This window comes from Loxodonta africana, chromosome 1 (genome assembly GCF_030014295.1).
Source record: "Loxodonta africana isolate mLoxAfr1 chromosome 1, mLoxAfr1.hap2, whole genome shotgun sequence".
Classification (NCBI taxonomy): domain Eukaryota; kingdom Metazoa; phylum Chordata; class Mammalia; order Proboscidea; family Elephantidae; genus Loxodonta; species Loxodonta africana.
In genome coordinates, this window is record NC_087342.1 from 11309649 (window position 1) to 11332723 (window position 23075).

At 40.2% G+C, this 23075-nt stretch overlaps 1 protein-coding gene across 5 annotated transcripts in view; it reads right to left on the reverse strand.

The window, feature by feature from the left end:
- Positions 1-5739: 5739 nt before the first annotated feature.
- RABL3 (RAB, member of RAS oncogene family like 3) overlaps positions 5740-23075 on the reverse strand; it is a 38133-nt gene continuing 20797 nt past the window's right edge. For 2 of the 5 annotated variants that reach the window (XM_023551751.2, XM_003412975.4), the window contains 5 exons: positions 21051-21165; positions 15044-15194; positions 10637-10708; positions 7841-7879; positions 5740-6906 (listed from right to left, as the gene is read on the reverse strand). In XM_023551751.2, coding sequence (XP_023407519.1) covers positions 6841-6906; positions 7841-7879; positions 10637-10708; positions 15044-15194; positions 21051-21165 — 443 coding nt within the window. In that variant the 3' untranslated portion in view covers positions 5740-6840. Of the gene's footprint in view, positions 6907-7840; positions 7880-10636; positions 10709-10898; positions 10959-13276; positions 13483-15043; positions 15195-21050; positions 21166-23075 lie in introns of those variants that run through there. The other 3 variants (XM_010592929.3, XM_023551753.2, XM_023551752.2) reach the window with 3 other exon arrangements.

Here is a 23075-nt window from a genome sequence, read left to right on the forward strand (position 1 = left end):
TTTATGGAGTAAAAGACTCAATATTTTAAAGATGTCAGTTTGCTCCAAGCGACCCACTGGTCATATTTAATTCCAATCAAGATTCTACAAGGCGTTTTAAGGGATTTGATATGCCAGTTCCAAAAAAAAAAAAAATGTATGCAGGTTTGAGATGGTGATGAGTTGCCAGTTTGAGACCCTCTGCTGTAAAGTCTAAGCAACCTCCAGAGGTCTCCAGGTTCCAGCACAGTGCAGTAGCAGTGCAGAGAGATGGCTTCCTATGAGGGGTTAGCAGAGAGAGGGCCAGACCAAGAAGGCCATGTGGAGAAAAACAAGTGAGCAATTAGTAACAAACTATGGGCATGGATGCCTGTGGACCAAGCATCTTACTGGCCATCTCAACAGATGTCAGGACAGATAGATGATGTTGTGGTATTATATAAGCCTCCCTGGGATTTATATGCAAATCTGGGCGTTACCGGAGTGGAGAGCCTGGCTGAGGCTAAGTCTTCATGTATTTGTGCAATATGCAGACTCAGAATGGAAAGTGAATTCCAGGATAAACATGTATTGCATACCTGAGTTTATGAGTACACTGGGTCTTGAATCTCTGTTGATCCTCAAAGTTAGCCTTTGGCAGTTAGGAAAGAAAAAAAAAGTGAATGGGGGCCAATAAAAGACAAAAAGCTTTACTACTGTCATGGATTAAATTGTGTCCCCCCAAAATATCTGCCAACTTGGCTAGCTCATGATTCCCAGTACTGTATGATTGTCTACCATTTTGTCATCTGATGTGATTTTCCATGTGTGGTAAATCCTGGCACTATGATGTAATGAGATGGATTAGTGGCAGTAATGTTGATCAAGTCTACAAGATCAGATAGTGTCTTAAGCCAATCTCTTTTGAGATATAAAAGAGAGAAGTGAGCAGAGAGACATGGGGACCTTATACCACCAAGAAAGCACTGCCAAGAGCAGAGTGCATCCTTTGGACCCAAGGTTCCTGCCCTGAGATGCTTGCAGACCAAGGGAAGGCTGATGACAAGGACCTTCCTTTAGAGCCGAGAGAGAAAGCCTTCCCCTGGAGCTCGCACCCTGAATTCGGACTTCTAGCCTACTGGACTGAGAGAGTAAGCTTCTCTTCGTTAAAGGCATACACGTTTGGAATTTCTATTACAGCAGGACTACATAACTAAGACAATTACCTTATTTTTCTGTGAACTTTCTATGCTCTTCCCATTGAGCCAGCTTTGAAGGCAGAGGTAAATGAGGTTTCAGCCCCTTCTAAGGTGTGAGATTCCTGAAGGAGTAAGAAAGTGGTAACAGATCCTTGACTGGATGAAAATTACTTTAAGGGCCTGGAAACATTTGAAATTAGATGAACCTACCAACTAACTTTAGAAGTTTCTCCTAAGTGGCTTAACTATTTCCTGTCTTTCTCTGAACAATGTAATCAATTCAGAAGACAGGTATTTACTTTGCAACTATTATATGACAGGCACTGTTATATACATACAAGGCATATGTGAGGATAAACAAAACACAGATGCAGATAGTTCTGATGTCTCCAATTCCTGCTGCTTTCCAGGTTCTCCACCTCACACATTTCTGGTTTTTAGCAACTTTCTTCTTGTTGCTCATCGCTTTGATAAAATGGCTCTCCATTTTAATATAATCATTTATTTATTAAATAATTAAATAAATTAATTAATTTATTTGACAGTTATTGAGGAACTATGTGCCAGACCCAGTGAGATTCAAGGATACAGAGATGACTAAGAGTGTCCTGTTCTCCAGCAGGGCAGCAGGAAGAAGACTGACCAATAAATGGGCCATTAGAGTGTGGTGAGTGCTGTGAACAGGACAAGCCCAGGATGCTACGGGAGTGACTGGAGCCACCCAGCCTAGACTGACAGTGCCGTGAAGGGCTTTCCAGAGATAATGCCTGAGTCAAGACACACAGAGTAAGAGTTGGGTAGGAAGAGCACTGAGCACAGGGAACAGTGTGTGCTAAGACAGAGAAGTGGAAGTGCAGTGCATTCAGAGATCTGCGTATAAGGCAGTGTGACTGAAATAGCAGCATGGTGGGGCCTACTCAGGGAAGGCGAGAGTTTTGGCAGACATCGGAAGTGGCAAAAGAGAGGGGGACCTTCTGGGCTGGGTGATCAGCATTCAAAAAAGATACCCAGTGGAAGGAGTGTGTTGTGTGTAGGGACAAGGCAGACATTTACTGAACCAGAGTGGAGTCACAGTATCAAAGCGATGAGCAACAAGAAGAAAGTTGCTAAAAACCAGAAATGTGTGAGGTGGAGAACCTGGAAAGCAACAGGAATTGGAGACATCAGGTGTCTGCCTTTCTACCACAAGATAGGTTTACTCTCTACAGAAGCTCCTTCAGAGAAATTCTGGACTCACAAACACCAGGGGGTGGTGGGTGCGACCCCAAACAATTGTAGTAAGTGAAAAAAGAAGTCTGTTTAATGATGAAACCTCCAGCCCTCTTCCCCCACTGCACTCCCAGAATGCTATCACCAAGTGTTTTACCCTTCAGTCAGGAGACTGGAAGATTCTTCCCTAGGACCAAACCAAATAAAACCCACTGCCGTCAAGTCGATTCTGACTCAGAGCGACCCTATAGGACAGAGTAGAACTGCCCAATACAGTTTGCAAGGAGCACCTGGTGGATTCAAACTAACGACCTCTTGGTTAGCAGCCACAGCACTTAACCACTATGCCACCAGGGTTTCCAATTTCTTTAGGACGGTGGCCCATAAATACTGTATATTTTTATCAGTAATTATCAAACATAGAAAGATGATCCTCCCAATTATTTCATATATTCAGGGATGAATAAGTCCGATTTCTAAAATGGGACAGGATTCTGCATCCTAATTTTTGGTTTTACAGATATAAGCATTGAGAAAACTTGTTCACATAAATATGCACTAAGAATGGAAAGCATTTTGTTATACTAAAAATCATTCACTTCTCTTTCCAAATTAAATACCAAAAGTCACATAGTGATCTACCATTAAACTTTATTTTGAATGATCTATCGGTCACCAACTTGATTACATTCTCCTTTAATTTTGTGGAAAGCAAATAACTGGAAACCTGATTTGCACAAGGATTTATTACCCAGCTGTTGGATTTATTCACTCTAATAAATGTTACCTTTCCCTTAGAGGTGCTCTGTCTACCTCATTTACTCAGGAAGAGTTGGGGAAATAAGAATGTTAATTTTATACACCTTTGTGTATATCAAATTATTTTTGATAGAAATGTTATTTTGCTATTTTGATAGACCAAACAAGAAGCCTTGCCGTGAAAGAAAGTGCCACAGCCCTCAAAATTTCTCCCCAAAGCTGTCTTTGCTTTGTTCTCAGGGACTCTTCTTATGAGCTCTGCATTTTGTAGACGTGGAGGACTGACTCCCGGACAGATGTCTCTGGGAAAAAGTGCAACGGATAGATTAACTGTGCTGGGCGAACAAACCGTGGCCCACCTAAGGGTCCTTGTGTAAGACGGTGAGGCACCAGTCAGATATATCTGGAGGGAACAGTGACGCTGATAAACATGGCAGGGATATATCAAAGACAAATGTTCCTGTTTTGTCACCACGGTGTGACAGTCACCTCATGCTTGCCTTGGCCTGTGCAGCCTTGAGAGGGGAGTGCTCGATTTATGGAGGGGAGATCATGTAGCGGTGGCCAGAACTTTGATGAACTCTGCTGTATTGGGACTCATAAAAGCACACAGTCCAGAATCGTAGTACTCTCTACTTTTTGATATGAGTTTACCAGTCCTTCTCAAAGGGTGAACACCCAAGACTACCTGCATCGGAATTACCTGATTGGCCTGTTAAAAATGCTAAATCCTGGCCCTGTCCCTTATACTTGGAATCAGAATCTAGGGGATGAAGTGGGGGGTGGATAGAAATCCTTGTATCTAAATTTTAAACAAGCACCTCAGGGGCTTTTTATGCACTCTAGAGTTCCAAAGGCGTTGATTTAAGCCCTTCAATGGAGTGCAGATTAATTGTAACTGGAAGTCTGAGCTCTCTCCTACTCCATGGAGCAGCCCTGGCGGGCTCCAGCTCCAGATATGTTGCATCAGGCAAAAATCCTGTGTATTATTTGCAGCTCAGGGTTCTCCCAGGACTAGATATCCTGAAACCCGTCCTCTCCCACCACAGTGATCTGGCTCTCAGCCTTGGGAGAACGGAGGAGAAATGAATTTTTAATTTCCTTTTCCTCCTTTTCCCGGTACCCTCCTTTGAATTTTAACAGATTTTTAAATCAGTGCAGACATCCTGTTAGACCTTCAAACCTCTTAGAAAAGGATGCTACCCATGCTTTGAAAATGCAATGAAAGCAACATCTACTGAACACCCATACAAGGCCCTCCCCGTGTTGGGCCCTACAGCACACGTTATTGAAACAAAGACTCAAAAGCTCTGATTACGGCAGCCAATAGGAGCGCTTTGTCTTCCCATACAGTCCATTTCCAGAATGGACAGAAAAATAGCATGGCTACATCATGATGCCTTGAGTTTGGGGACTCCTGAGAACCCAAGCCAAAACTGACGTAGAAAGGACCAGTCCCTCTGGGAACAGCTCTTCTTAGAGCAATGAGGTGGACATCAGCTCAAACACTGGATTCCAAGGGCCTGTCCACCTGAGGGACAGATGAGTGGCCATCCGCCTTCACATCTGGTCACCTCTGTGATTCATGAGAAGGCTGGTTAGAGCTCGAGATCACAACAGAAAGAAATCTCTCTGATTGTTAGCACCTTGCCCCACCAAGAAAGTAAGAAAACTGAAGATTTAATAAATACTTTTTGGGGACTATTTTGGTATTTATACTTGTTTGTTATTATTTACAACAAATTTTATGAGTAGTTCTCAGGAAGCCTCAGCAAAGCTTGTTTTAAAAACATTCTTTTTGAAGAACTCTGCCTAATAACGTTCATTCTGGCCAACAGTCTTATTTTGCTGCTACTCAGACTTGCCACAAATTAACCTTAAAGTATTAAAAATTATTTTTTCTTAGAAAACTAAATTCAGGAGTAAAGCTGGCAGCAGGAGGGAATGGAGTTGAGGAATACTGTTAATTTTTCAAGGTTGGAGTCCTAAGTAATGGCTATTTTTATAGAGAAATACAAAAATTGAGATGGATTTTTTTTAAATTAAAGAAATAGAAAGAAGGGGGGAGAGAAGAGATTTATTTTTTAAAAGGGGAACACAAAGAGCTTTAAGTGGCTTAAGTCTTGAACATGCATTTGGACTTCTGCTTCCCAAGTGCACAGCCTCTGACTGCCATGAGACAGTGGTGGCAGATTTCACACACGTCACCATCTGCATAGCTCTCCTTTGTGTCAAAAAAGAAATCAGGGCATAGTCTTGTGAGGGTGGAGGCGAAGAAAGACAAAGAATATTCTAGCTGATGAAAAGTGCTTTAAAAATCCTTTACCAAACTCTCAAGACTGCCTTTCTAAAAGCACCCTCTAACACTCTTATTTCAATGTTCTCTTTTCAGTGTACTCTGATTTCCAAAGTACTTCTGAGATTTCATTAAAATGGAATAGCAAGTGGATTTAGTGTCTTCCCCTAGTTTTAAAGTAAAAAACTGAAACTCTGTGTTTATTATTATTATTTTTTAATATGGATCAAAATCAGGAGTGCAGGGACCTGCAGCAGAGCCAGAGAGAGAATATGGGTTATAAGGTGTTGTTGTATGAGTGAGGCAGGAGATTAGAGGTTTTGGAAACCAGGTTTATATATTAAGAAAGAACTGGGGCAGAGAGAATTAAACAGGCAATAAAAGATGGGTAAAAAAAGTAACAATGAATGATTATGCATACAAACATACAGCATCCCCAAAAAACACAACCCCCCCAAGCAAAACTCACCCAAAACATATAAACAAACCAATGTGATGTTAAATAAATTACTGGAGTGATTACGGAATCCAAGTCCATAATTCATGGAAATGTGTTGGCTGTGGAACTTATTTTTACTTCTCTCCATAAACACATTGTTGACACAAAGTATAATATTCTTAGTTTACTATTTCAGGACTTGACTTTTCCTTCAGAAAAATAAAAATGAAGAGGCTGTGCGGGTCTTAGGTAAGGGAATGCAGACAGCCGTATCCTAAAGGGTGACGGATTTGGTCAGCTGTCAGTTTCTCACAGAATTCTCTCCTGGTACTGCCGTTCTGTATGTATTATTAATCTGTATTTATATTTAACTCCAGCTATAGGCCGCCTCTTCCAGCCACAGAGCCCTTTAAGGAGAGGAGTGGCAGACAAGGGCTGCTATTATTAGGTATCCCTGTGTGTGATGAGGGTGGAGACAATTAAATAACACCATTTTGCTGCTTCCAAAGTGACAGAGAGATTGTTTGCGGTGGACAACTCAGGTCTGGTTAATGTAACCTTTCCCCTCAAGAAGGTAAAACAATAGAGATACATTTTTGAAGTACTTAATTAAGCCTTCAGCAATCAGTGTGGGAAAATTACAGACCCATAAAAACTCAGCAGCTCCAGGCAAGAGTAAATTTTCTCTGCAGCACTCTGTCACTGTTCATTTACTGCATCATTCTGACATCTCATATTTCCACAAGACTTTTACATAATCTATAAACAGGGTCAGGAAGGTGAGGAACAGAGAGGATGGGGACAAAATCTGGACCTCCCACACTGTTACTTCTTTCTTTTTTCCATCAGAGCGTGAGGCTGAAGGGTGGCGTTTTAAGATGATTTCATTAAAAGGCTGAGACGTTAATAATTGACACAGTAAGAGGAAAGCTGTGAAAACCCGCCACTGCTTGCTCACTCTTCCAGAGGATAAGTGTAATTTAGTCGTAATGAAGGCTCTTGAAGGTTCCTCCCCCAAACCTTTTTCGATCAGGAAAGCCTGCAATCTGTAGGCAAGAAAGACGATCACGTTAAGCCTCCAGCAGGAAGAGTTCAGATGCCAACAGCCTTTTCCATCTCTTTTCTCATTTTCTGTTTCTTTTTGTCTGCTTGTTGTGCCTTAAAGAACCAGCTTTCTGAGGTTTTACTCAGAAAACCGCTGAAGCTTTAAATGATGAAAATGGGAAAGATGTGCAAACGACTTGGTAACAGTGTCACCTAAGTCAGGATGATATTCACCTACTGGAGTTCTGTATGAATTATTTGCATCGTGGTAGCCTCCTGAAGTTTTAAGGAGACGATTTTCTTCTATTATCTTATGATGGAACCTTATCCCTGGCTGCTTCTTGTTCCTTAGACTCTTATTTTCCCTTTTCCCTGATTTCCCCCTTTTATATTTAACAGGATATAAGAAAATCAGTTGCTTATGCCCTGGTGGCACAACAGTTAAGGGCTCGGCTGCTACCCAAAGGGTTGGTGGTTCAAACCCACCCAGTGACTCCTCCGGAGAAAGGCCTGACGGTGTGCTGCTGTGACGATGAACCTGTGGCCGTTGTGAGGCGCTGCCGTATCAATTCTGACTCACAGCAACCCTACAGGACAGGTCAGAGCTGCCCCACAGGGTTTCCGAGGCGGTAAATCTTTACAGAAGCAGACTGCCACATCTTTCTCCGGAGGAGTGGCTGCTGGTTTCGAACCACTGACCTTTCAGTTAGCAGCTGAGCATTTAACCACTGCACGACCAGAACCCTGTAGGGCAGTACTACTCTGTCACATGGGGTTGCTGTGAGCTGGAATTGACTCGACGGCACCCGATAAGAACAACAACATGAGCAGAAAGGACTTCTTCCCACTTATTTTTTTTAACCACTTCTGTAAATTTGGAAATCATCCCTCCCTAAATTTAAGGCTCCATTTTACCAAGAAAAGATGGATACCAACCTGATTACTTTCTCTTAAAAAGTATCTCTTCTCTACGACCTGTGAGAAACAGAGAAAGAATTTAAGGGCTCAGAAGACATACCTGGAAAAAGTGGTTAACTGTCATGGCTGCTAATGGAACTAACAGGTTTATATTCAAATTAATAGTCTTTTGAATAGTTCTACATGTTCACTCATACAGCAAATTAATGAGATCAGGATTGTGGGAGTATTCCCATAAAGGTCTGCCTCATTCCTAAAAACATTAATGATAGATCAAAAAATAAACGGACAAACAAAACCCACCAAATAATCAGAGAATGAAATGAAGACACCAACGACCTAAGACCCCATGCAATTCCTGGTGCATGGTAGCGAGTCTGGCTGAGTTTCACGGCAGTCAGCCCTAAAGGGAAATACCACCAGGTTCCACAAAGAATCCGTAAGGGAAAAGCAAAGCGCTGTGCTCCGACAACAGCAGCTACTCTTTGAAAAGGAGACCATGTCAGGCACTCAGCTGCCACAGTCCTGCAGTGCACACAGTATACACTCGGCACATACTCCACGTGGACAGGTGGCACAAGACCAAAAGTAGTCAATTAGCTTTCTTTATGGACGTAACCTGCACCTTTAGCTCAGCGGTTCCCGAACTATCTGTATTTGGTCTGTAGGAGAAATGAGTTAAAGCAGTAGAATTATCTGTACAAATCCATCTCCTACTATTGAAAAAAAACCCTCAAATATAATGAGTTTAAGAGCATCATGTTTTCAGATGATGAAAAACATTTGAAAAAAGTCATAAATTCTGTCCCAAGACTTGCGAACCTACAGCGGCTGCAGAGGCAGTATTATTTTCCTCACACAGAGCCGCTGGAAGGAGAAAAGTTAATCAGGTCAGGGTGCAGATTAGCAGGAGGTTTACACTTAAAACATTCACTGTTAGTTATAAAGCTCAGAGTTGCTCTGAGTGAGCACAGTGCTTCTTCCAGTGCCCTGTGGCTGGCCTGAGGGCCAAATCACCTGGATTCTTTCTATCTTGGAGACCATGGCTGGGCTACTTGGAGCCACAGGAGACTCAGGGCAAAGTTGCATTCAGTAGCTTCAGAGTAGAAAAGCTGGTTCACTAGTGTAGGTCTCAAAATACTCTTTCCCTCAAAACTCAAGAAGGGACTGATTCCCTTTCTTGTCATTTTGAAGGGAAATCCTCTCATTCTAGAGAGGGGAGGAATTACTACTAGTCAAGGGGGTCGGGAGGACTCAAGTCTTCCTCTTGGAGAAGAAATCTTTAAAATACACTGAACTCTGGAAGATGTGATGTATAGAAAACTGGGCAAAACTCTAGGTTTAGTTGCCAGATGCCTGGGTTTTGGGTAACCACCGCAGTCAGGAGGTCTGGCCAACCTCCTAATTCACATTCATGTGTTGTGACTGAAGCAACGAAGAGGAAAAAAATTGCCTTTTTGTCTTCCCACCACCAACTTGTAATGCCTTTCTCTTATCAAATCTTGCTCCCTCATTAAAATCAACCAATTACCTCTGCATTTTCTTTTTTTTTTTTTAAATAAAGCCTTGGCCTGATAAATTGAGTCATCCTGGTCTATAACCTATTCTCTCTCTAAGCTACAATTTATTACGTCTTATTTTTTTTAACCATGAAATTAATATCTTACTAAAAAATTTACACAACATAATGTCGGATCTTTGCATGTCAGACACAGGCTTATAAGATGTTGCTCTTAAAGGAGAGAATGTATTCTAGGATGGGGGCCATGGAAGTTCCTATATTTTAACTCTGAAAACAACGTGGAGAGAAAATCTGCTCCTCGTAGTGCTTCCCGACATTTTTCATGCCACAGCGCATTTAGAAACGGCTAATATTTGTACAGCACCCGGGGCCAAATGGAAGAGGCTGCCAATCACCCAGTCTCAGCACACCTGTAACCTACATGCCTCATACCGGCTGTGAAGTTTTCTGCAAATAAGCAAAATATCCCAATGATGTAATATTAAACACGAAGGGGAGTAGGGCTTATCTTATGTGCACATATTGGACAAAAGGGCCAAATATTAGTTACAAGAAATGTGATTCATAAAGAACCATGAGGAGGGACATGTTTTTCTTAGGAGGTTATACTTAAAAGGAAATATAGTAGAAATTAATCTTTTCCAACATTACATACAGAATTCATCCTGTTTTTCTTCACCATGCAATGCCAATACCAGGCAAACAACTTAAGCTTGGTCACTACTACGGGCTACGAAGCCACACGGCCTTGGGATGGGAAGACAAACGGTGATCACATTTACCAGTATGCTGAGTCAGTCTACATTTTCACCCCAGTTCAGGACACTGCGATGACACTAGCAAGGAGTAACTGGGGGATCAAGGAGATGACAGTATAATTTTACAAAGTAACACTTAGGTGGAGAACAGTAATTGCTGGGAGAGCATAAAGAACTCAGGGCTTTAAATAGAATCTCCTCAATTCAGTGCCTTCTGGGGGTGAAGAAATAAAAAAAAAAAAAATAGCTAGAAAATGGGAAACGTAAATTGTTTTAAGGAGAGGAATTATTTATCTTTCTTTAAAAAACCCTCTTAAATCTAGTAGCTTTACCCTTTGCTGAGAGAACACTGGTGATGAAACACTTACGTCAGCAGGCCTTGAGCAATGACACTAACAGATAACAGAGATCAAAACAAGTATTCAGGCTGTGGAGTTCAGGAGGAAGGAATAAAGGGCCAGAGCACTCTACAAAGAAGTTAAACTCTCAGAATTTGTAAATGAAGTTTAAAAATAACTTAATTGAAGTCATTACCTTATCAAAAAACCTACTGAGCTTGACAGCATTGGAAGAGCCTGCAGCTAAGTACCGTGGATTTGTGCAGTCCTGGAAGATAAAACATAAGACCCTCACTGAAAAGCTGGGAAACATGAGCTCTTTGCTAGTCATGACTGTCCCTGCTGCACATTTCTACAGTGAAGTATCAGGCACAGTACTCTTGTAAAATACTGAGGTAATTTTCAAATTATGGTACAAGAAGCAGAAAAAAGTGCTAAAGGAAGATAAGTCCACTTACTTTTGTCATTTAAGCAGTTTTAGAGGAAACGGAATCAAGGTATTCATCACCACCTAGATCCTAAAGGAAGATGAGATTGCTAATATTTTACTAGTTACAGAACCAAAGTACCCATCAGCCCTACCTACATTTACTGTGGAAATCAGAATGTAGCCGCTAAAAACAGCAAACACTTTGCTTTTTAGTACTAGTCAATTTGCCAGTGTTCAACAAATTAAGTACTACGCATGAAAGCAAGGATTTAGAGGAGCAAAGCATAAACAGAACAGTTGGCAGGGATTTCTCCCTCACAGAATGCAATGTGCTACATCTCTTGGTGGGCTGCAGAGATACACTGTTTTTGATAACAAGAAACAAAAACATATTACTATTATTTAATAGAATTTTTATAAAAAAGAGAGAAAAGAAATGGGGCGCAGAAGAGACAAAACAGTCTGGCATGTTAAATTGTTAAAATGACCAGCAAAGACTTCAGGCTTACTATCCCTTCTCCTGGAATTCCAGTGTTTCACTGCCTTTGTTTGTTACCACTGATGTGCCACATCAACAGACAGTATTTTGGTTTTACCTCAAATGCCACCTAAGACCAGACTGAGAATACCATGCACGCTCCTTTGTAAGGGTGATATTTGTCTCTCAGCTGCTGACTCTTTGTGTCCCTTGGGAAATTCCTGAAATTATGCTCTGTCCCATTTACTCTGTTTTGTAACCTCCAGGCCCACGAGATGCCTTTCCGGTGAATTTAATAACAATCACCTATTTTTTCCATATATGGTATCTCGAGGTTCGCATTTTTAATTTTGGCCAGGAGCTAGAATACTTTCTCCAGAATGACATCAAATGAGACTATAACAAATTTTTCAAAGATCACAGAGTACTAGAAAAATCAGGGGTCTCGGAGCCAGCAACCTCTGAATACAAATGTCAGTCCCAGCATTTTTGGTTGTGTATCATTGGTTGTCCTACTAAACCTTCTGAAGTTGAGCTTGTTCATTTATGAAACCGGGATGACAATATCTATCCCGTAAGATTTCTGTGACAATTAACTGAGATAGTGCATGTCTGGCACACAGCAGGTACTTAATACTAGCTCTCTTCTCTCTTCATACAAGAGAACGCTATCAGGTTGAATTTCCAGGCCCCCAAATACCTAAAATAATAAAGATAATTCCATATATGGATTAAATAGACCGAAGCAACATTGTACAAACTGCTGTATTTGAGACAATGTTTGAACGTATTTCTAAAGCAGGAGCGGCAGGTAACAGACCTGAGACAGATCTGTGTCAGTGGCAGGTAACAGACCTGAGACAGATCCGTGTCAGCTAAATTCTGTAAAATGGATACTGACTACAGTCCTCACAATCTCAAAAGATTTCAGAGATGATTCCAAATAGAGGTAAATAAGAGTACAAAATACAAAGGATAAAACAAATAGCAAATGAACAAACAAAATTTCCTCCCAAAATGTAGCTCCAGGGCTCTGCAGTTTCAGGCTAAAGGCCCTGATATTAAGGTGAGAATTTTAGAGCTGAAAGAGCCATCTGCCGTTGATCATGTCTGAGGGCAAAGCCTGAAAATCAGTGGCTCTAAATAGCTTGTCTAAGCTCGAGAAAAGAATATTAACTGGGGAAGATGCTTGAATAGGATCACTTTGAAGTAAACATAACAGAGAAAAATTTGCACTAGACACAATAAGCCTAACGGGAGTTTTAAAAAAGTAATCTTCCCCGTTTGTAACTGAAACAATTTGCACGTATTCAGGTAGAATATGACAGCTGGGAGTTCGCCTTTGATTCATACTTTTATTCCTACTTTTCTATACTTTTAAGTAAAGTACAGTAACTGGTGATGCTAACACGAATACTGTTACCTTCATTTCTTATTTGAGGCTTTATATTGACGTGTTGAGGCTCTGGACTGCTATCTCTTTTGGAAACTTCTCTTACCCGATTTTCCTCCCCCAGTTTTCTTCCTTGGATCCTCAAAACCCTCTCCTATTGCTGCTTCTGCTGTGTCCTTGAGGCTGTACACTGATGAAAGGCTAAAAGTATGCTGTCTGTGAACTCTCTGGAGTCTCACCACTTAGGTACCTTTACAGTCTTGTAAACAATGGAAAGATGGCCCTGCCTGTGCAAGGGGAGCGGGAATAACATGCACCTAGATTGTCCTCACAGAAATCCACAGGCCCCAGAAGCGGATACGTTCTGAAATACATGAAAAGTATGCAGTGGAACAAGTTAAGAGTATTCAGTGGTAAATTTCCCTTGGGAAATAATGTTAAAACAAAGTAACTCCAGCACCTCTCCAGCAAGGATGTTATATACTCTACATATCAGAAACCCTCTAGGGTATTATGGTGGTACAGTGCTGCCTACCTGGGGCATTTACAGTGAGCATTCATTCCATGGTGGCAGTCCTCTAGGGTATTACGGTACAGTGCTGACTACCCGGGGCATTTACAGTGAGTATTCATTCCATGGTGGCAGTCCTCTAGGTATTACAGTACAGTGCTGACTACCTGGGGCATTCACAGTGAATATTCATTCCATGGTGGCAGCAGAGAAAAACGAGGCACCTCGCACTGCAAAGCAGAATGTAAAAAGCAATGGAATGGAACAGAAGGTGACTCAGTTGCTGGGGTAGGGTAGGGGTTAGGTTGAACAAAGCAGTGTTTACAAATGTTGATTCACAAATTAAATGCCACAAGAAACACTTGAATCATCTGTTAAAATTACAGGGTCCTGGTCCTCATGCCAGACCCTAAGAATAAGAAGTCTAGTTGGTAGGGCAGTTATCTGAAATCCTTCAAAAGTAGTGCCGGTAATATGAAACATCCTGTCAGGCTTGGGTAACTGCTGTTGTACATGATTTCTAAGCGTTCTTTCGGCCTCCAAATTCTAAATTTAGCTGCAGGATAATTAAGTGGAAATAGCTTCTCTGTAGAGTACAGACTGTGGAGTCAGAGTGCTTGGTCTGACCTATATAACTTTGACCTGATATCTGACCCCTCTTTGCTTCAAGTCTGATGCGTGTGAGATAATGCACGCAGTTCACATACCCACTGCCGTCGAGTCGATTCCGACTCATAGTGACCCTATAGGACAGAGTAGACCTGCTCTATAGAGTTTCCAAGGAGTGCCTGGCGGATTTGAACTGCCAATCTCTTGGTTAGCAGCTGTAGCACTTAACCACTACGCCACCAGGGTTTCCATATAAAAAAAAAAATTTTTTTTTTTTTTTTATAATAAGTGCTAAATAAATGTCAGCCACTAGCACTACTATACTACCACCACCATCAGCAGAATGTGCTGCAGAAATCCTGCCTGTGAACAGGGCATACAAACCATGACTGAAGCTGCTGGCCAGAATTCTTCTCTGGGCAAGGCTAGCCGGCTATTATGAGGACCATTCCTCAGCATTTTCAGTACCAAGTTCTAGTGGAGCTAGCTATCTCAGGAAGGAACTCAGTCCTCTGCATACACAGGAATTTAAATAAACTTGTGCTTAGGAAGCACTCCTAGTTAACTTTCTCATTTATCTGTTTGGTTGCTCTTGAAGGTAAATTTTGTAGCATAAGAAGCTAAGACGCTTTTCTAAAGCAAGAATAATCAAGGTACAGTATCAGTGACTCTTATTTGTCACCTTAATTATTTTGATTTCGGTGTGATTAAAAAAAAATCTTTTTATGAAAAGGTTATGACATTACTCCTTGAACACAGGCAGTTTCAGGGTCACCGTGGCAACTGCGGTTTCCAGTAGATCAGCATACGAGGAGGCTGAAGGGGTCGGTGCCCGCGAGGCAGTCTCGATATGCTGACTCCAATCTTGTTACATTTCGGGCTAGAACCCAAGCTGTCTCACTTCAAATATAAAGCTTCTTTCACTAGACTACAGTGAAACCTGTGAGAGCCAGAACTCGACAGGACTGCCTTGTTTTTCCAGGTCTTGCAAGTTTTCTGCCTTTCTGCAGTCTTACCCCTTTTCTATCACTCCTATTATGGAAAATATTTGAGTTTTCCTCCCCTGACGGGTTTCCACCTTACACAGGTTCTGGCTTTCACAGGTTTTACTGTTTATGACTCGTGAAGTCTTCGGTTTGCCTCTATCTGTTAATATAAACATGCATTAGCGAAAATACATACCAAATTAATCTCTTCTGCATTGAAATCCTCAGCCAGGAAAGCAATCCTAGTTAAAACTTCATGGCGCTTGGTTTCATGAATCTGGTCCAATTTAGTCCCTATTACCAACAGTGGGATCTGGTTATCAGCAAACTGTTCCCGGTCATAATCCCTGTGATAAATAATAACGAAAAGGTGAATAGAATTTGCCTTTCCAATATAGGTTTGCAGTATTTAAATGGAACTAGCTTATTTTACTTATAATTTACTGATTCTTCACCTATAAACCTACTTTTCTCTCAATTTCTTCCATCTACTAGTTCATTTATCAATCCATCCTCACCACCTGTTGAGTTCCAACCATTCATGTAACTACTCAAAATCTGTTCCCACATGTCTTTACAGACTACTTGAACAACTCAGTGCCCACCAGGTATACCAAAGCAGGCTGACTCAACTGCCCCCAAAGCTCTGTTCTTAGAGAAGAGCTCAGGAATTTTTCCGTGTAGAAGCAGAGAATGGATTCACACCTCAATGTAGAGAAAACCCAGCAGCCTAACACGGCACTCAAGCCTTGTCCCAGAAGGGAAAACGGCAAGCTTCTGGGCACCTTCTGGGGTGGACTGGCTCTGTATCTACCAATACATTTCTGCCTATGAATAATAAAAGAAAAATAGATCATTTAAAAAAAAACAGGGATGCTTAGGGCGAGAATAAATTGAATATAGATGGGAAACATGGATTCAACAAAGAGAAGGAAATAGCTGAAATGCAAATGAATATTAAAAGGAAAGAATTTACTGATAGTTGTTTGTCCTGGCATGAGAGCCATGGGAGACAGGCAAAAAAGAACCACTGAGACTTAGTAGCCTTGGGCCATTTGCTTTTTTTTTTCCCTATATTCACCCAAAGGATAGAGTGTAATGTAGATGACGCTTCTCATTACCGAAAGGAAGATAGGCCCCAACGTTGCTGAATTAATTTAAACTGTGTTCACATATGAGAAAGTAGATTTATATTTCTGACATGTCCTAAGCTCAATTTACAATAGTCAGCAAAATCTGGTTGCAAACAACTTCTGACAGTAAATCAATATTATGTAATGCAGTCAATACAAGCCAGTCGAGCATAGCGTTTTTTTCTTTCTTTGACATTACTTTTCATTCTCTTTGATTATCTAAAGGGGGGGAGGGGTTACTAAATCTTTATGGCTTTTACCGTATCTTATAGAGCCTCAGCTACTCTTCAGCCTTGCAACACAATTGTTTTGAACTATGCGCCTCCCTTCTCATAAAAATATTACCACTCTGTTTATTGCATCAAAGCCAATAACAGCTTGAGCTGAAGCCCTTTCTACCAAGACCTTCTTACCAACATCAATCCTGCTTCAAAATAATCCAGTTGAGAGCAGCAGAAGGTGGAGAACGGGTAGAGGTGGATGAAACAAAAATGGCCACTGTTGGAAGTGGGCAACAGGTATACAGAGGTTTAGTATACTATTGTTTATGCTTACGTATGTTTGAAATTTTCTGTTACATAAAGTTAAAATTTTTTTCCATGATTCAAAACTTAAATTGATATAGAAGACATATGCTAAGCAGTTTTGTTTCTACTCTTGTCCCTCCCTACCCATTTCCCCTGGTCCCCTATAGGTGGCTATTTTTATTAGTTTCTTCATCTTTTTACTGTTTCTTCATATAGATATAAACACATATTGTTATTTCCTTACTGCACAATAGGAGACTTACTATATATATACACTCTGCACCTTGAATTTTTAACCTAACAATGTATCCTGGAGATTTCTCTATTTTAGTATATAGATCTTCCTGATGATTATTTTTTTAATAGCTGAATAGTATTCCAGTGTGCAGATACACTATTGTTTACTCAACCAATCTTCTGTTGCTAGACACTAGGGCTGCTACCAATATTTTGTTATTATGAATAATGCACCAGTGAAGAAAAATGTATTAAAGTTTTATACATTTGTAGGTTCATCTACAGCATCAAAATTACGTTGTAGGGTCAAAATGCAAATCTGTAACTTTTACTGCCACTTTGAATTCCTGTACAGTACAGATCTGAATGAATGTACTGTCTCTTAAGCCTAAATTGAAGAGTAAATTGCTTGAGTAATTATAATTTTAGTACAAAATAAAGCTAGGTTGATGAAGACGCCAGTGAAGAAAGGAGCTGAGATGGGAAGCAGAAAACGTCAATTAGACCTTGAAATGTGGATTTGAAATCAGTTGTGTTTACTCCTTTAGTAGATCGCCCATGAATCCACACTAATGCACACAAACTTACACTACCTTGATTTTCACTTAACAATTAGATCTCCACACAGAAGACAGTCTTCAAAAGACATTCTTCAATTAACAATGGATAACGGGGTTCTGTTCTGGGTGGAATGGAGTAAGCAAATCCACCCTGTCCCACCCACTGAATGCAGCCATACACCCTGGACAGAATGCATCAAACAGCTATTTGAGGACTCTGAAAAGTTAATAGTGCAGGCAGATTGAGGAAGTATTACTAAACCAGCAGTGAGTTAACCCATTTTTTTCTCCCTCCCACATCCCCATCTGAACGCAAATGCAAATGAAATCTGAAAGTGGACACTGATGTAGACAGAGAGAATTCTAGAAGTCCTATAGTTCTGGCTCAAGGAAGAGGAAAGAGGTCTCCTAATTCTCACAGAGTGTGGAAATCCACTGTTTTTTTCCCTCTCTCTGTTCTCTATACCTCTCCCCCACCCCTAGCAATTCCATGATGGTTGTGACAAAGACCATAACACAATGAGGGTGCTCAGGAGTCATCAAAAATAATAGAGTCCAGAAGAAAGTGGTACCACCTTCAAAGTGCAATGGACTATTTACCCAGAATATTATATCCAGTGAAAATGTCCTTTGATGATAAAGGTAAAATAAAAACATCGTCAAATGAAGGAAAACTAAGAGAATTCATTGTCAGCAAACCTGCTCTGAAAGAACTGCTAAAGGGAATTCTTCATATGGAAGGGAAATAGAAGAAAACTTGGAACATCAGAATTGAAGGAGGAGCAACAAAAATGGTAAATAACTATGTAAATATAATAGATTATGTGGGGTTTTCAATGTACATAGATGTAATACTTTTGATAAAAGTTAATTTCTCAATTTTTTTTTTAATTGTGCCTTTTGGTGTCATGTCTGAGAACTCTTTGCCTAACCCCAGATCATGAAGGTTTTCTCCTAGGTTTCTTCCAGAGGTTTTAGGGTCTATGGTCTGTTTTGAGCTAGTTTTTGTATAAGGTTTAGGTCGAGGTTGACTTTTGCATACAGATGTGTAATTGTTCTCACACCATCTGTTGAAAGGCTGTCTTTTCTTCATTGAATTACTTTTGCTCCTTTGCCAAAAAACAATTTACCATATTTATGTGGTCATTTCTGGGTTCTGTTCTGTTCCATTGATCTGTGTGCTATCCCTTCCTGGTACTACACTGTCTTGATTTCTGTGTAGTAAGGGTTAAAATCAGGCAGTGTTAGTCATCCAACTTCATTCTTTTCAAAGCTGTATATTTTATTTACTTGCCTTTCCATATAAATTTGAAAATCAGCTTGTCGGTGTCAACAAAAAGGGCTGCTTGAATTTTGACTGGAATCATGTTAAACCTATAGATCAAATTGGAGAGAACCGACAGTTGTAACTCTGTTGAGTCTTTCAGTCTGTGAATGCAGTGTGTCTCTCCGTTCATCGAGGTGTTCTTTGGGTTTTGTTTTGTTTTTTAAATCAGCATTTCATAGTTCTCAGCATACAGATTCTGTGCGTGCTTTATTACACTTATACCTAGGTATTTAATATTTTTGACATTCTTTAAATTTCAGTTTCAAATTGGACATTGCTAGTGTAGAGAAATATAATTGAGTGTTGACATGTGACCTTGCTAATTTCATTTATTCTAGGAATTTTTTGTTAGAATCCTTGGAATCTTCTACATAGACAATTTTATTTCCTCCTTTCTAATCTGTATTCCTTTTCTTTTTTTCTTGCCTTATTGGACTGACTCTGACTTCCAGGCACATATTATTAATATCAGGGATGAAACGGGATATTACTATAGACTGAATTTACATACCTATATAATTGTCTTATGTATTACATCTATGAGAAGCTGGACTATATGAAGAAGAATGGGGCGTCAGGACTGGAGGAAGACTCATTAACAACCTGCATTATGCAGATGACACAACCTTGCTTGCTGAAAGTGAAGAGGACTTGAAGCACTTACTGATGAAGATCAAAGACCACAGCCTTCAGTATGGATTGCACCTCAACATAAAGAAAACAAAAATCCTCACAACTGGACCAATGAGCAACATCATGATAAACGGAGAAAAGATTGAAGTTGTCAAGGATTTCATTTTACTTGGATCCACAATCAACAGCCATGGAAGCATCAGTCAAGAAATCAAAAGATGCATTGCATTGGGTAAATCTGCTGCAAAGGACCTCTTTCAAGTGTTGAAGAGCAAAGATGTCACCTTGAAGACTAAGGTGCGCCTGACCCAAGCCATGGTATTTTCAATCGCGTCGTATGCATGTGAAAGCTGGACAATGAATAAGGAAGACCGAAGAAGAATTGATGCCTTTGAATTGTGGCGCTGGCGAAGAATACCATGGACTGCCAAAAGAACGAACAAATCCGTCTTGGAAGAAGTACAGCCAGAATGCTCCTTAGAAGCAAGGATGGGGAGGCTGCATCTTACATACTTTGGACATGCTGCCAGGAGGGATCAGTCCCTTGAAAAGGACATCATGCTTGGCAGAGTACAGGGTCAGCGGAAAAGAGGAAGACCCTCAACAAGGTGGACTGACACAGTGGCTGCGAAATGAACTCAAGCGTAACGACGACTGTAAGGATGGCTCAGGACAGGGCAGCATTTCGTTCTGTTGTGCATAGGGTTGCTATGAGTCGGAACCGACTTGATGGCACCTAACAACAACAACAACAAAATGGCTCTAAAAAAAAAGTCTATTTAAAAAATATACATTTTAATGACTTTTGAACTATTTAGCAGGGTGCATTCCAATAGCATTATATTAATTCAGTGACCACCAGCAATGCATAAAAATACAAGTTCTTCTGCAATTTCCCCAGTATTGATTACTGTCAATAAAAAATGAAAAATTTTGTTTAACAAAAAAAATCTATGGACTGGGAGAAATTATTTGCAAATCAAATATGTTACAAAGTATTATTTTGGAGGGTGTCTTAGTCATCCAGCGCTGCTATAACAGAAATACTACAAGTGGATGGCTTTAACAAAGAGAAGCTTATTCTCTCACAGTCCACTAGGCTAGAAGTCAAAATTTAGGGCGTCGGCTCCAGGGGAACGCTTTCTCCTTCTGTTGGCTCTGGAGGAAGGTCCTTGTGATGCATCACTCTTCTCTGGGTCTGGGAGCATCTCAGTGCAGGAACCTCAGGTCCAAAGGATGCACTGTGCTCCCGACGCTGCTTTCTTCGTGGTAAGAGGTCCCCATGTCTCTCTGCTTGTCTCTCTCTTTTATATCTCAAAAGAGATTGGCTTAAGACACTACCTAATCTTGTAGACTTCATCGATATAACTGCTGCTAATCCATCTGATTACATCATAGTGACAGGATTTACATTTAGGGAAATCACATCAGAAGATAAAATGGTGGACAATCATACAGAGGAATCATGACCGAGCCAAGCTGACAGATATTTTGGGGGACACAATTCAATCTGCGACAGAGGGTAAAACAAAACCAAAACCCACTGCTACAGAGTCGATTCTGACTCACAGCGACTATAGAGGACAGAGTAGAGCTGCCCCATCGGGTTTCTGAGGATGGAACCTTTATGGAAGCAGACTGCCACGTCTTTCTCCCACAGAGCGGCTGGTGGGTTTGAACTGCAGACCTGTCAGTTAACAGCCAAGTGCTTTAACCAGGGCTCCGTTTTAGAAAGTACACTCATACAAATGCTATTTCAAACTAAGTGTGAAGTAATTGGGCTTACCCATTTGTTACCAAGACTCCGGTTGGTGCCAAATCCCTGTTGAGAGCTTCCAATGACCAACGATACAAGTTTTGGGATGATTTCTTATTTGTTAAGTCATGTACTAAAATAATACCTACAATAATCAGAGAAAATAATATCAGTACTATAATAATTCCTCTTCATTTCACACCTGGCAAAGCAGAGTTTGGAAATACAAGTATTAGACTGTTTGATGCAACTAGTGTTCCAGTATGATTAACAAACTCAAAAGACACAATTATTTTAAAACTTCCTCTACGTAGTCTTACAAATAGCTAACTACAAAACTTTCTTGGTCAGTTATATAACTTATTATTCTATAAAGGCTTATAAAATGTCATTGAAACTTTTATAATGTCCTTTCTTTTTTTTTTTCATTCGACAAATACTGAATGCCTACTCCGTGTCTGGTCTTAGTTGTAGAACCACCTCATTAATAAAGAGAACAAAAACCACTTCGAGTACATAAATGATAATCATTCATAAGTTATATAGTTTGTGCACTGCACAGAGTACCACAGTGCCGTCAGAGGCATCAGTGTATCTACGTTACCAATAGTCGTGAAGAAGAATATTAGATAATAGACGTTTATTAAAATGGCATTGGTTTAATTTGCTACAATTGCTATTCTTTAGCTGAACAAAATGTCTTGTAGATTTCTTGGACCTAATCAACTCCAAGTCTAATTTTCTAGTTCTTTGAATTAATGTTTAGCTCTATAAGTTTGCTATCTATGGGAGATTTAGTTAATAGAGCAGAAGAAATGTGCTACTAGAAGCAGGTAGGAAGAGATAGCCAAGAAATACGAATAGTGGAAAAAAAGATGGACTGTGGAGAGCTTGAGAAAGACAAAGTGTAAAAACACAAATACAATAAAATAGAATCAGTTAAGATCCTAGCTAGAAAGGCAAAACTGGCAATTATTATAGTAAGACATAGTTAAGAGAAAAATCTTTAATGCTAGTGGAATTTGGGGTATCGTCTTGTGGTCAAAGGCTGTAGGTTTTCAAACCTCTATCTGACATTTCCTGTATCACCCACAGTCTACTGTGAAAAGAGAACATGAAACTGATAAGTCCTCCATCCTCCAGATGTGGGATTCATCAATTTGAAACAGAAGGGCAGAAGAAGTAGAATAATTTGACTTCTTTAGTTTTTACAGCCATCTGTGCAACTAAGGTGCTCGCGTAAGCTACAGCTGGCTTGTTCAGCTAGCTCAGATAAACCTGTGTTTATCCTGGTGTCTGGAACAGAGATCTGCCTCTTGCTCCCATATCCAGTTGCACTCATTTGACATTCCTTAATGAGGGGTTCTATTAGGCAGCAAGGACACAAAATGGAGGATTCATTAAGATAAGGAATAATAAGCTTCTGCTGAGAGTACTGCTCCAGAGCTATGGTAAAAGAACACAGAAGTAGGTTTTTCAATAAACAACCTAATAGGGACCTTTTCTTCCTTTTTTAAACTTTAAGAAACAGAATATATTTCAGCTGTATCTGTAAAACCAACAGGACATTAAGTTCGTGATAACATTTGAGGAGACAAATCTTTAATGAATACTAGGTACAGAAAAGATAATCAAATAAATATGAATTTAGATAGATTTCTTTTTTAGCACATACAAGTTTGCAATTCAGAATTCTATGAAGTTTCTAGGACTTGAATGGTTTGATCTTTATTATTTATATATTTTTTTACCCTACCTCTTTCCCAAGGAGATCTAAATGACAAAAGGTATCATATGTTCAAAACTTCCCTTTGCTAGGTCAGATGGTAACTTCGACAAGTTATTTGAGTGATACAATGCACATTTATCACTTGATTCTTGGTTTAAACTAGGGCTCATTTTCTTCTTCGCTCTTCTCTAAGAAGTCATTTCTAACACTTTACCAGTTTTAAATTATCTTAATCTTTTCCTCATTTATATACACTGTGGAAACCCTGGTGGCACAGTGCTTGAGTGCTATGGCTGCTAACCAAAAGGTCAGCAGTTTGAATCCAC